Source organism: Botryllus schlosseri, chromosome 2 (assembly GCF_051294905.1).
Source record: "Botryllus schlosseri isolate E-star chromosome 2, Bs_hap1, whole genome shotgun sequence".
Taxonomy (NCBI): Eukaryota; Metazoa; Chordata; class Ascidiacea; order Stolidobranchia; family Styelidae; genus Botryllus; species Botryllus schlosseri.
The window spans coordinates 3431622-3445618 of record NC_137237.1 but is presented as its reverse complement, the minus strand read 5'-3'; the positions used below and the strand labels follow the sequence as shown (position 1 = coordinate 3445618).

At 38.6% G+C, this 13997-nt stretch overlaps 1 protein-coding gene across 6 annotated transcripts in view; it reads right to left on the bottom strand.

The window, feature by feature from the left end:
* LOC145433034 (transient receptor potential cation channel subfamily A member 1 homolog) overlaps positions 1-13997 on the bottom strand; it is a 50327-nt gene that overhangs the window by 32352 nt on the left and 3978 nt on the right. For all 6 annotated transcript variants that reach the window (XM_080309929.1, XM_080309930.1, XM_080309925.1 and 3 more), the window contains exons 2-9: positions 11700-11874; positions 10658-10749; positions 9045-9242; positions 8172-8330; positions 5885-5990; positions 4119-4241; positions 1744-1945; positions 656-839 (exon numbers count right to left, since the gene is read on the bottom strand). In XM_080309929.1, the coding sequence (XP_080166055.1) occupies positions 656-839; positions 1744-1945; positions 4119-4241; positions 5885-5990; positions 8172-8330; positions 9045-9242; positions 10658-10749; positions 11700-11874 (1239 nt within the window). The remainder of the gene's footprint in view (positions 1-655; positions 840-1743; positions 1946-4118; positions 4242-5884; positions 5991-8171; positions 8331-9044; positions 9243-10657; positions 10750-11699; positions 11875-13997) is intronic.

Below are 13997 nucleotides of genomic sequence, written 5' to 3'. Positions count from 1 at the left end.
GGGGGCCGCACCCCCGTCAGGGGCGAGGAGCTGGAAAAAATCTTTTTCGTTTTCAAACTATAATACCGGAGGAGAAAACGGCGATCTGGATTTGTTATCGAGTAATAGTATGTTGTTGTTTGTGATATTCATGGTGTGTGCCGACTACTATGGCCATTTACACCAGGCCGATATTCCTTATTTTTGATTCCGTACCTGCCGACTTGTAGCACGGTATACTTCTAGGCTTTTTGTAAGACACCGCTTATGAAGATGAGATGGCAAGAAGCCTAGATACCCCTCCAACACTTGGGTAGGAATTCTGGAGTCGACCTCGGTCGGACTCGAGCCTATAACCCATAGGTGTTGTAGGTGTGCATTATACCACTACGCTATCTCGCCACTAAGTAATAGTATATTGGTTTGACTGTAAAAAAGGTCATTTTTCCGATCTCGCTTCCTAAATACCCGTCGGGCGTATTTTTCGTTCATGTTTTAGTACGTCGGAGTCTAATTATTGCAAGTATTTTAACACTTTTTCTAGAACAAGAGGACAAATTCCGAAAAAGAGGGCATTTAGTAGTCCTCCAAGGACACTTTCGATTTCTTGAAAACGAAAAATGAACAGTATCATGTTCCCCACACATGCAAATGCTGGTTTATATAGTCAACTCACGGCTAAGGCGTCGGTTCTGTTTTCTTCCGCGCACCATATAATACACGTTTTGTCGTCCTTGTCGGTTTCTGTGATGTCAGCGTGGTAGTCTAGCAGATGCTTCATAGATTCTAAGTGCCCGTGCTTCGAGGCCATCAGCAGCGGCGTGAAGAAATCGTTGTTTTTCATATCCACGTTCGCGCCACTGCAAAATAAAGCGACAGGCGCAGTTTATCAAGATGCCGTGATCCAGACATTGATTATGGAACGAACTGGGTATGGAAGCAAATTAATCATGTCGACATGAAAAGACGACAAGATGCAGATTGGGATTGTTCAAAAATAACTTTTCCTTTCAGATTTTACTGGCTAATCGAAAAACCAAATTTGGCTAAATTCCAACCTCTAGTCTAGAGCTATTAGAGTTGAAAAATATTAAAATTTCTGATTTGAAATAATGATATGTACGGTCGGTAGTAATTTAATTAATAAAAATAATTTCCCGTCGCAAATACTAATTTATTCAGATCCAGAATTTTGTACTCCAATAACTTCGTTTCTACCGGTCGAAATTGAGCTAAATTTGGTATCCGTTGCATTTTTAGACAACATAACAATTTCATGGGGTTGACAGTTAAATTTGAAACATCTATTTTTCATTTTTTTTTTAAATTAAACGTTTTCTAACTCTAATAGCTTCGCAATTTTAGGTGGTAAATAATTTTACTGGCAATCCCATCAAATTGTGCAGTTTTCTGCAAAAACGGTGCACAGCAAATTTGACTCAACTCCAAACAGTAGAAGTGCAGATATTGGAGCTCAAAATTTTCCATTTGAGCAAAGTCTAGTATTTACGGTGGAAAATTGTAAACAACTAACAGTAAAATTTGCCGAAGATATGCAATAAACAATAGCTTCCGAGCTAATAGCTAATGAGCAAAATCTGGTGTGAGTCGTTTTGTAGCCAACCTGACAAGTTTAACTCATAGCCGATACAATTTGAAGGAAAATTTATTTTTGTCCAACGGAATGAGTTGATCAGATTCAATGATATAATATGTATCCTGGCCAGATCCGATTAAAGTCGGAAAACCACTACGTTTACTCACTTCGCAAGAAGGTGCTGAACTATCACGTGCGCGTTGAATTGGGACGCGACGAAGAGAGGCGTCGCCATGGCGGAGTTTCGCGCGTTCACGTCGACGCCGTGCTGCATTAGTAACTTGACGATTTCCAAATTGTTTGCCAGAACGGCGAGATGCAGGCAGGTCTCTTCACGCGATCTTCGCACGTCGACCATGGAACCGAGACCTGAGAATATCAAGTTCAATGTATGTGGCCAAACTGGTCTTGGACAGCTAGAAAATTTTAAGCCATTCTAAATTTGATTTGGATTAGAATTATATCTATACAGTATTTTCCTAACTAGATTAAAATTAGAATTTTAGCTACACATTCTTTTCCAAATTAGGTTAGAAATAGAAATACGATAAAGTCTCCTGCAGCGTTTTCAGGAAAACCAGATATTACATTAGTATTAGAATTAAATCATAGAAAAATTTCACAAATTAGAATTAGAAGTAGAGCAAAGAAACATTTCATCAATAAGATTAGAATTAGATTATCGGCATTTAGTTCTAATTGGTCTATTTAGACAGCTAGGGCAGACTTGGACAAATAAAGTAATTCCTAGGAGCTGGCGTTGATATAATTCTGATCTAATTTGTGGGATGTCTCCATGCGATAATTGTAATTGTTACAAAATTTCTAGTTTTCCTGAAAAAATGCTGCAGGAGGACCATATAGCACTAAACGGGCCAAGCTTGTTGTACGGACGTTTGTCATTCTCCATGCTCATGAGGATGAAGTCTGATTTGATATGGACTGAGCTTAAATTTTTTTTTATTTCTTTCTATAATTAGGAATTTCATTCAATTCCCACGTTTTTGCGAATACGAATACAGTAATTCTAATTTTAATCTAATTTGGGAAAAAGAACTGTGCAGCTATAACTCCAATTCTAATCTAACTTGAAAATGGGGATCAATTTTTAATTGTTCAACCCCGGACTTGAGCATCTGAATTAAGATTAGGGTTGTGGTTTAAGTTTGGAATGTGTTATTTTCCAATAAAGCCTCTTACATCACCAACACGTAATTTGTGCTTCGCATATAAACCTATACAATCCTACATTTGCGTGTTGCGCAATTTTACTGTATGGTTCGTGTAACCGCACAATTATTACAAACCAATGACATATCACTTTTCATACAACGATTTTTCATTCACACACCGCCAGTTACAAGTAAAGGCCACTTTACTTCAATAGTTCTAAGTCTAAGACGAGACACGCGGAATGATCTGCGTCATACGCGGAGTTGCGCAACTCAAAAAAATTTCAGCTTTTCCAAAATAGGTTGTTAGAAATAGAATTATAGCTACACAGTTTTTCCAAATTAGAATAAAATTAGAATGATAGCTACAGTTTTTCCAAAACTAGATTCGAATTCGAATTTTAGCTACACACGTTTTTTACGAACTAGATAGAATTAAAATTACTGAATTTGCTAAAACCTGGAAATTGAATTGAATTCCGAATTAGCAAGAAATTAATTCGAAATGTCATGCAGGTGACGACATATTTTGTGATACGATTGTTGATCTGCAATGTTCTTTCCAGTTCTCTACTAGTTGCTGACGATAACCCCTGACTAGTGTCAGCCGAAAATATTCGGGTTCATTTCAATATGAATAAACTATTCAATTACCAGTAAGTACAGCACAAATCAAGTTCGGTTCATATGAAATCAGAGTTAATGCTCATAAGCACGAGAACGGAAAATGTCTGTACACTAAGCTTTGCTCTTTTAGCACTATACAATTCTCTGTAGAATTTTCACGAAAACTGTATAACAGATTGGAATTGGAATTAAAAGTAAAGCATAAGAACATTTAACAAATTAGATTAGAATTGGGCCAGACTCGGTTTGACCAGACTTTTCCAAGTTACAGCTACACGTTCTTTTTCCAAATTAGACTACAATTAGAATTATAGCGGCACAATTTTGTTTGAATTAGACTAAAATAAGAACTATAGTTACACAGATTTTTTCCAAATTAGATTAGAGTTGGAATTAATGAATTCGTGAAACCTTGGGCCTTGAATCAAGTTAAGTTTAGATCGAATCACAGTTCATTACACGAGTATGAGAATAAAAAAGGCTGTACAGTGTACAGCAAGCTTGGCTCGTTTTGTGCTATACAGTTCTCCTGTAGTATTTGCAGGAAAACCAAAACTTGGATTAGGATTATATTACCTGCCTTTCGCTCTAATGCATCCAATAGCACAACTAAAATTATATTGTGGTCCAAGTCTAGACGTACGACTGGGGCTTATAGCAAATAAATGTCGTGCCGAGTCGTGATTGGAGACATTGCAAGCGATTGGAGACATTGCAAGCGATAGAATAGAATACTTGCTTACCGGCTTCCTTCGATTTGTTGATGCAGAATTCGACCAGCTCAAGGTGGGCGTTTTCAATGGCCAAATGCAGCGGGAGGTTTTTCTCCCCGTCCGTGTCTTTCAGAAGCTCGGCGGCACCGACCGCTGTAATAAACAATGGGAATTATTTGAATGCACATCAACTCACTGTCGTACATTAAACGAGATTTCCTATGCCCATGTCGGTGCAACAGCATTCTACTGGTCTCGTGCAAAATTCAATCAATTGGTGCCAGTGGAATGACTCACAGCGTAAACTCCGTAATTTACCTTATGCAAAGTTCACAAAACGATCTTTTGACTTTCAGCTAAATTTTATTTGCAATGACGATATTGCATTTATTTGATTCCTAATTGTTTTCCAAGATGCTGTGTGTAATTTGTTATACTTAAACCAGATCCGCGTTTTGTTAGTTATTCTAAAATCTTAAGTTTTGATGCTAACGCATTATGTAGTAAGATGCTCCTTGGCCTGGGTGGCTAGGCTTTGATGACTCAGTTATCTCGAGTCCCTAGTCTATACCTTGCTTATATGTACAGACCTATCACATATCGTATCACCCAATTGTTTTTTGTTGTGTATGTTAATAATTTGCCGGCTGAGAAATGATGATTCTCTCTCAATGTATACGGCTTGGGTTGTATTCTCACGCAGGTTTGCGCAACTTGCGGTACGAGATGTGAGGTCCTTGAAATGGATGTTCGATTTAGATTTATCCGGAAAGCTTGGGTTAAGGTCAAGCGGTCCATGAGAAGGGCAAAAATAACACTAAATTCACTAAAGTAGCTATATGCGGACTTTAGCTTGAATATGTTGACAAAATGCATTTCATAAGCTAAGTCCCGTTATTAGCGTTATCAAATCCAAATAAGACGTTGAGTCTTGCAACTATACAACAAAGCTTATGTGCGACCCGCGGTTTCACGGATATAGTTTTTATCTCGAACGCTTGTCAGTATAGGGTCGGATTTAAAATAAATGGTTGTTTGAAACACTTTGCTTAAAACATGTTTCAAAGAGTGTTTTAAACAAAGGCCTTTTTAAAAAAATGTTTTTTCAAGTTGTAAAATTACGCCATAATTGTGTAAATACTTTCAAAAAACATGTTGTATGAGCCTACGGACAATTACCACCCAATATACAGCAGACGTATATAAGATATGGGATGGTTGGATCCCTCGGAATAGTCGGTTTAACAGTTATAGTACGTAGATATAGATCATCGGTACGGAATGAATGTTCTGATGATTATGACCACCGACCGTAAAAATGCTGCATGACGAGTAGTCCTGATGGTTAAAGATATTTTTGGTTAGTATATGACAGTGGTTGAAAGCCTGTTTCGCCAAAGGAGCTATAGTTACTCTATATTTTCAATCATAACTGTCAATCCACTATGGCGTCGCAATTGAATACTCGTGACGTCATGCTTTAAAAAACGCAAGTTTTAAACGAGGGCCTTGTTTGAAACACGCTTGTTTTAAATTGATTTTTGTTTCAAATGCAAACCTACTTGTCACACTGCAAACACTGCACTCCCATTCCGCAGGCCTACTATGTCCCGAATGAATGTAATAAAAACCTATAATCATATACCCCCCATTTAGCAGATTTATGCATATCGCTAACTTTCCAAAAATTCGATGACACTAACTCTATTCCATACCACTTGCTACCAGGGGGTGATAAATAACATTACACGTTATCAAGACCACCGATATAGGTGTAACTGCGTGTTACTTATTACCTGTTGATAAAGTCGCGTAGTTTGGATCTTTCTCCTTGTTATTTTCATCGGCTGATGGTTGGCGCTTTGCGAATTCTTCCGCCTTCTCCAACAGCAATTCAGCAATCTTAAAATTACAAGCCATCCATAAATTTGCTCACACTCATATTTCGGCTGGGTCAAAGTCAAAGAGAGCTCCTATAGTACTCTTGATCAGAGCTCGGCAGATATCCGATTTTTTAGCCGAGACCGATAAAACCGATCACTTGCACGGTTACCGCCAACACCGATATATTCCACGGACACGGACATGTGTATGACATCCAGTAAAGATCGCATTTCCAAAACTGCAGAACATTTATTTGGACAGCTTTATAGCCATTGCTACGCCTGGACATGAAATAAACCAAGTTTTAAAATAAAATAATTTTGAAGCGACAATTCTTCTCCAGTAGGTGTGCCGCGAGTCATTTCCATATTTTTTAGTGTGCCATAAGCTTAAAAATTTGCCCTGATGGGTGCTACTCTAATAGGCTCCAATTCGAATCACTCAGGTAGTCGATTTAGCCTAGCCTTGGCTATATCGTAACTCGACTTGGCACATAATTTCCTTGATGGCTTGATGCAAAATACGCACCGGAAACTTTGTAAAACAAGATGAACAGATGCGGGTCGTAAAACCGGATCCGATGACTTCCCCGGAATCTTAAAAACGAGTTGAATTCCTCCAATAAAAAAAAACTGTGGCATAAAATTTTAGTTGTGGGTGTTCCAATGTCAACTCCCCTTTTCCAAACAAGCGACACCCTGCAGAAGGAACCTGCTATTGTGCGGCCCCGTATATGTGTACGCGACGTAAATATCAAGATATTAAAATCAATTTTTCGGAAGCTGTTCGATATTCCGGTGATGAGCCCGTTTTCCGCACAAATATACGCCCATTGTACGAAATTCCATTCGGCGACGGGAATTTCAATCATTGGACGCAATCCCGTGCGAACTACGTTGATATGTATAGATTTTACGTCATTATGATCATCAGCATCCTTCCGACCTCAAACACTAAACTTTATGCACTCTACATAGTAGTATAGTAGTGTTAAAAGTACTTCATCAGAATGTAACAACCCAGCATCAAGTAAACCGGGTAATCGCAGCTCATAAGTTAGTTTCAATCTTATGATTTAACAAACCGGAACAAACTATAGATAACTAGTTATTCATAAAACAACGTACACTGTGTACCATTCCTACGCGCAAATATTTCCGATAATGACCGTGCCGATTGTCTCCTAGGCTTCACTAAACAATTAACGAATTATGTAATCACCATTGCAGAGCGATTTCAATATTCTATAATCCGTTTCTTAGCTGTACGATGACGTGACGCGATGGCAGGCTGTCGTTTCATTCAACAAATTGACAACATCCAGCCAAAACCGCGTATTCGCATTATGATGCAACAGGTTACACCACTAGATTCAAAACTCGGGACACCTCAAGTAATCATCGCGCGTAACCTTCTCCAACTTTACGAGTCACGATTGGCAGTATTTTATCGCACGGTTAGCATTCTGCGGATCACCTAACTTTTTTTCTCCACCTTGGATTACAATCGGAATTATACCTACACACTTTTACTTCATATCACATCAGAATTAATTCTCAGAAGCATGAGAGTGGCAATAATGTATGTAGGCCAAGATTGGCTCATTTCGCACTTCAATTCTCCTGCATCATTTTCAGTAAAACTAGAAACATATAGAATCATATGACAAATTAGATTACGGAGACACATGCGTGATTACCGTTTCCAATTAATTGGTCTGGAGTGTGTGTATCGAAAATTGTATTGCGAGCTGTTCACAAAAACTCATTTTAACTGTGGATACCAATACTGGCGTCACAAACGCATCCAGCACGACCAGTATTATGTGAAATAACGCTTACGCTAAATTTCGAGGGTTACAATACGGTTCACAATACGTTTATGTTGGAGTTATAGGCGATTGTCTGCGTGCTGGTGTGGTTGTGTGTCTTGGGTACTTGAACAAGCAAATAGCTGCTCTGTAATGACATAAGTTAAAAGGAAATACGACAATGGTTTTGGGTAGTGGGGAATGAAGACTCGGAATAAATCTGAAGTGGGGAATGCAGACAAAAAGGTTGGGAACCACTACAACTATAGTCTACCGTAATTAGATAACTAGATTTATCTAGTTGTTGCAGTCTGACATGTGTGGATCAAACATTCATTGTGAAGTACAATTGTTTTCTGCATTAACTCCTCATCACGTAATCACTTTACCTTGAGTCCACCTTCAGCACAGGCAAGAAGTAGGGGCGTCGTCTGATCCTTGTCCCGCGCCCTCATGTTCGCACCGGCATCGATGAGAATACGCACGATAGAACGCTTGTTATAGAGGCAAGCTAAATGAAGCGCTGTCATCCCTTGATTGTCTGTCATCTGCAGTGGGCATTTGATGCGTTAGAGGTGTGATTCGTGATATGGTGATGGTAAAGCAGTGATCGGATATGGTTTGATGATCGTATTCTCACCACGCATAGTGAACTATACAAAATTCAAGCGATCTTAGACGCGAATGCATTGATTTCAAATAACTGTTGAAAGTAGATATGCGGGAATCTTTGATAACGGCCACTCTGTAAGTACATGGGTTGAAAATATGCTTCTTACCCGATTTCAACTGTATAGTGTAGGATGTAAATCATGCCATAGATAGGTCTTATTTTGATTTCACATACATCGATTCTAATGGGTGAAAATTGATTCAGATATATCCCAGCGATGTATATTGGGTTCTGACTAAGTGCACCACCATTTTGTACCTTCTTGGGCCGATACACGAGGAAATGATACACTATAAACACATGGGATATATCTTGTGTATTTGAATTTACACCTTAAAGTTTAAGGCTTAAACTATAGTGGAACTATAGGTCAAACACAGGATTTTAGATGTACGCCATCGATTCTTAGTCCGTCCTCGTATGCATTGCCTTTGTAAAATCGCACTGAAAATTTTATCCAGTGCATAGCTCTGAATATGCATTCTGTAATTATATAATACACATAAGCCTGTGCATGCAACCCGACAAGGACAATCAGGTGCTAGTATATCACTTCCAGCAGTATTTAAGGGAAGTAATATGTTTTTACCTCAAGCCCTATTCCGGCGCACATTAAAAGCTCTTTAACCGCTTTTGTATTTCCTCTCGTGCAAGCGTGATGCAGCGGCGTAAGTCCCATCGTGTCTTTTGCGTTGACTTGAGCGCCGTTTTCGACCAGAAGTTTCAAGCAACTAAACGTCTCCTCGGGAGGTAATTCCTCCTCCTCCGACTCTGATGAGTCGCCGTTCTGAAACATTAGAGATATGCTTGAAGATTAAAATAATGTCGGGATCACATGATACAATTGTGCAGATATTTCTTTTAGCATAAGGATTATAATATATTCTTCTGATTTCATGCGAGTTGTATCGTTCAACCACATACAATTGAATAATATATTGATACTGAAATACACCCGAACATTTTCCGGTGACGTCGTATTTGGTGATATCTGAAAGCTGACATGCAATGTATTCGTTTCAATTCTCTACTAGTTGGTGATGATCAGTCGAACATATTCAATATGAATATACTACTCAATTGTATATTGCAGTTCTGCACTTCCAAGAGTCTCATCAACCATATCACAGCATATTACGTGCTACCACTGATTGAGACGCCACCTCCAATTCGGATAAGGTAAATTTCGGGATGACTGATCCATTGGTCACGGATGTGAGCATAGCTTAATTGCGATTCCGTTACTAACGCAAAGACTGTTCGGGTTATACACGGCACGCGGTCATTAACGAATTACTACTTTTTGGAGTATCCATGCAGGCTTTGACTAATTGCGGTATACTTACTCAATTAGTAATGTTTTTAGAGCACTTCCACTTGTACTTGAACGGTTTGTTAAGAAAAATTGCTTACGTTTTACATTCTGAACTTTTGAAAGTAAAAAAATAATTTTGGGACAGATTTGCATCACGTTTTATGAGTTAAGGTGTTCTAAAATCGCGTTAAATAGCCTCTGTATCACGGTAAGTAAATATATATTTGCACCTATTCGGTGTGTCATGAGTATTTGTATGTTATAGTCTCGAAGAAGCATCTTACAATCGCGAAAGTACCAACATCCGATTAACTGATAAAACATCCGATCCCTCACCTAAACCCACTTTTTGAAACTACACTCCTAGAAAATAAACTTGTGTATTTACACCAAAAGGGCCGAAAATGATGGTACGCGAAACCTGAACCTAACTCAGAATTATATCGCAGTCACGAATCCTACGGTAAAATGTTGTACTCGATTTATACCGAGGTATGAGCCTGAAGTAGGTTCTGGTTTCGCGTGCCATGGCTATATAGTCACACACGCATACGTATATATATATATCAGGGGTGGTACGCAAGTGGAAACACGCTCATTTTGCCGAGTACGGAGTACTTCTCAGAGCATTCATTTCTACTTTGATTTGTGGTAATTTTGACATGTTTGGAAATCGATACCTCAAGGAATATTGCGGGGTTATACGTCAATGTCCACTTGAGTAAAAACTTGAACTGCTTTAACCGCATCTGGATGTATAAAGCATAATACCGCCATCGAATTCATATATGACTAGAGAATTTCGCAACATACCCCATCCCCATTAAAATAAGGTCATGTCGCCATAAAATAGGTAATATTATGCTCGGTTGTGAAATACGTCTTACGTCATTTGCTCCTTCAACTGCTATCCGCTTTTTCTTGTACTTTGCCAGGAAATGCAGCGCGGTGGCTCCATCCTCCGCCTTCAGGTTGGGATCTGCAACGCAGCGCGTTCAATGAGTGAACTTTGCGAATATTTACAACGATATACAAAATACGTGCCATTGATATAAAGCCCCCTAGGCTGATGTACGGCAGACGTAGACGAGTACATTAATCCAGTTGTATTATTAAACGAATTAGAGCCAAATGGTTTTAATCCAATTCTAATCTAGTGTGACAAAAGTTGCAAAAGTGTCACTAAAAGACCACACTTTGCTCGGTTGACTAAAAAAAATAGTCAATTTATCGGCTCAGCTCCCGAAATACCCGTACTTCGGTGCTGATTTACGGTGTTTCAGTCGAATTTGGCCGTGTATTTCACCAAAACCGAAAATACTTCATGAAAAATCGAAAAAGTTGCAAAATGTTGCAAAGAGTAGCATGAAAAAAATGGACAAAAGTTGCGAAATGTTGCACTATAAGATTCCTTCAAACAGCTTAAAACAGCATTCTACATATCTTACGAGTATTTAGGAAGCCGCCGGAAGCTGTCAAAAAAGTTGCAAAAGTTGCAAAAACTTGCCCTAGACTGTTGACTGTATCTTGGCTCTCATACTAATTCTAATATAATTTGTGAAATGTTTCTGTGCTGTGATTTTATTTTTAATCTAGTTAACGATTTTCCTGAAAATCCTGTAGGAGAAGTGTATAGTGCGAAAGGACATAATCATACTGTACATATATTGGTCATTCTCAAGCTTATGAGAATGCTTTTTAAGTTTGATTTGCTATGAACGGGACTAGATTCAATATCAGGGTTTTCGCGAATTCAATAATTCTAAATCTAGTGTAATTCGTAAAAGAAACTGTGTAGCTGTGATTCTAATTCTAGGTAAATTCGGAAGAAAAATTGTTTCTATAATTCATATTCAAATCTAATTTTGAAAAGCAGAAAATTATCTAGCTGTTCGACTCTGGTTCATGAATTCCCGCAGCGCGTCTTACTTGCTGCATTCTTCAAGAGGTACTGGAGCATGTGGTAGTGCGCGTATCTCGCCGCGTAGTGCAACGGCGTGAGCTTGTTGTCGTCTCGCGAGTTCAATCGCTTCTTCTTGGCTTGGGAGGTTTGATATTTTTCCATCAGCCTTTCGATAATGGCGACATCGCCCTCTCTGGCCGCCTGCGAAATGAAACATGTTACAAACTTGCGCAATGAGATAATTCTAGTCGTTTTAATTAGACTAATTCGGACGAAAGACTGGTAACCTATTTCAAATCTACTTTGTGAAATGCTTCTATGGTCAAATTTAATTTCTGGTTTTCCTGAAAATGCTATAGGCGAACTCTGTAGTGCGAAACAAGCCAAGCTTGGTGTATACAGACATTTGCCATTCTCGTAATTATAGGAATGAAGTCTGATCTGATACGAACTGAATTTGATTTCGGTTGTATTTTTTTATAATTCGGAATTTACTTCAATTTCCTAGTTTTTGTGAATCCAGTAATTCTAATTCTTCTATAATTTGGAAAAGATGAAAATATTCTAGTTGTCAACTCTGGTTACGTCAGCAGCTGCGTTGAGTGACGGTTGGTTATTGTCACGATATTTCCCAAAGTTTGCGTTCCACAAATAGGTAAACACACGGGTCACTGGGACGGATTTGCTAATGTGTCCGGGCAAGTGCCTGGCAAAAAAGAGATCAAACATCGCCAACGCAATAAATCAAGGGCCCATATACATTATATCCTTAACATAAGTGCGGTTGTACTAAATACCGTTTGAAAAACTATTAGAGCATGATTTGGTATGGGTTAAGCGGTCATGGTCGTATCAGATTTCTCTGATTATAACAAATCGCTGTCCAGGAGTGTTACTCGATTACGTGTACAGTTGAAAAACCTATCACGATTCATTGCAAAAAGTAGGTTTATATATGCGGTCCATTCTATGTGCTAAAGAATATCAATTACGGACGGACCAATATCTTTACCAATGCGTGTCACGCAACCCAACATAGTTACCTGTTGGGCTGTTACAGACAAAATATGGAACAAGCATGCAATATCTGTATGTGGTAAGTATTAGACATGTAAATCGTATTCTATCCACTATGATGTATTTATCGAAATCGACTTCTTCACCGAGACAATGTCCGGATTGTATATCATTTTTGAAAGGTTGTGAATTATATGCGGGTGAACAATACTAGGAAACATCGGCGCGGATGGGTTCATCATTTCGCATACGATTAATTTTACGATTATTTACTAAACGTGATAAAATCCTTGCTATTAAAACAGGTCGTGCATCGACGACCCATCGCCAGCGCAAAAGTCGCAATATTGTGGTGGCTACCAATAGCATGCTTCCACCGCACAAATAAAACTGCTGTTTTAACACTGTAATAGTGACAAATATCATTCTCTAATTCACAGTGAGATAGTGGACACTATTGCGAATGTGCAGAGTGAGTCTTTGTAGCTATTTATAGCTATCTTGATAAGTATCCAGTAATTTTTACACTCTATTTTGTCGAAACATATCACACAGCCCAGATATGTGCTGACCTAGCGACCTACACATAACACAATGCCAGTTTTACATTCCATTAAGAATAATTTCGAATTATTTCGACTTTATCCATTTCATTGCACTTGTGACAATGCTGTAAATTGATCAATGCTGTCATTTCCATTAACGAGTCGTTTATATCACTGTAGGCTACTAGAGTGTTTCGTATATGCAGTAATACAACCAATCAAGGTTTCAGGGCGTCCACGATGGAAAAGTAGAATCGAAACCATGATTCTCGTTGATAAATTCTATTCAACTGATTAGAGCGTATAATGTCAGCGCTAGAACATAAAAGGAGCCCATGACATTGTACAATCGTACATGTACAATACATGAGATATCACTACTACTAGGAGCTACTCGTTATGAAGTCCCACGTTAAAAGATTCACACCGTTCTACGGGATGACTCACTAAATTGTGCCAGTTAGACATGATCATCAAAGAACTAACATGGTACGTTAAGATACGATACGATTGAATTTCGGCTAAATTCAGGTTGCCAATTCACGGCACGGTCTTGTTCGCCAAGTACCGTACTTAGGGCTGGGCACAATGATTCGAGTACTCGAATCTGAATCGAGTATTAATTTTAATGATTCGAGTCGAGTAGTAAAATAGGATTTTTTCGAGTACTGAAATTATACGCTCCCCGCAACTGAAAGTTAATTTACTAACGAGAATTCTAGTTTTGATACTATTTTCCGGTGAGGAAGCCTTGAAACCTTG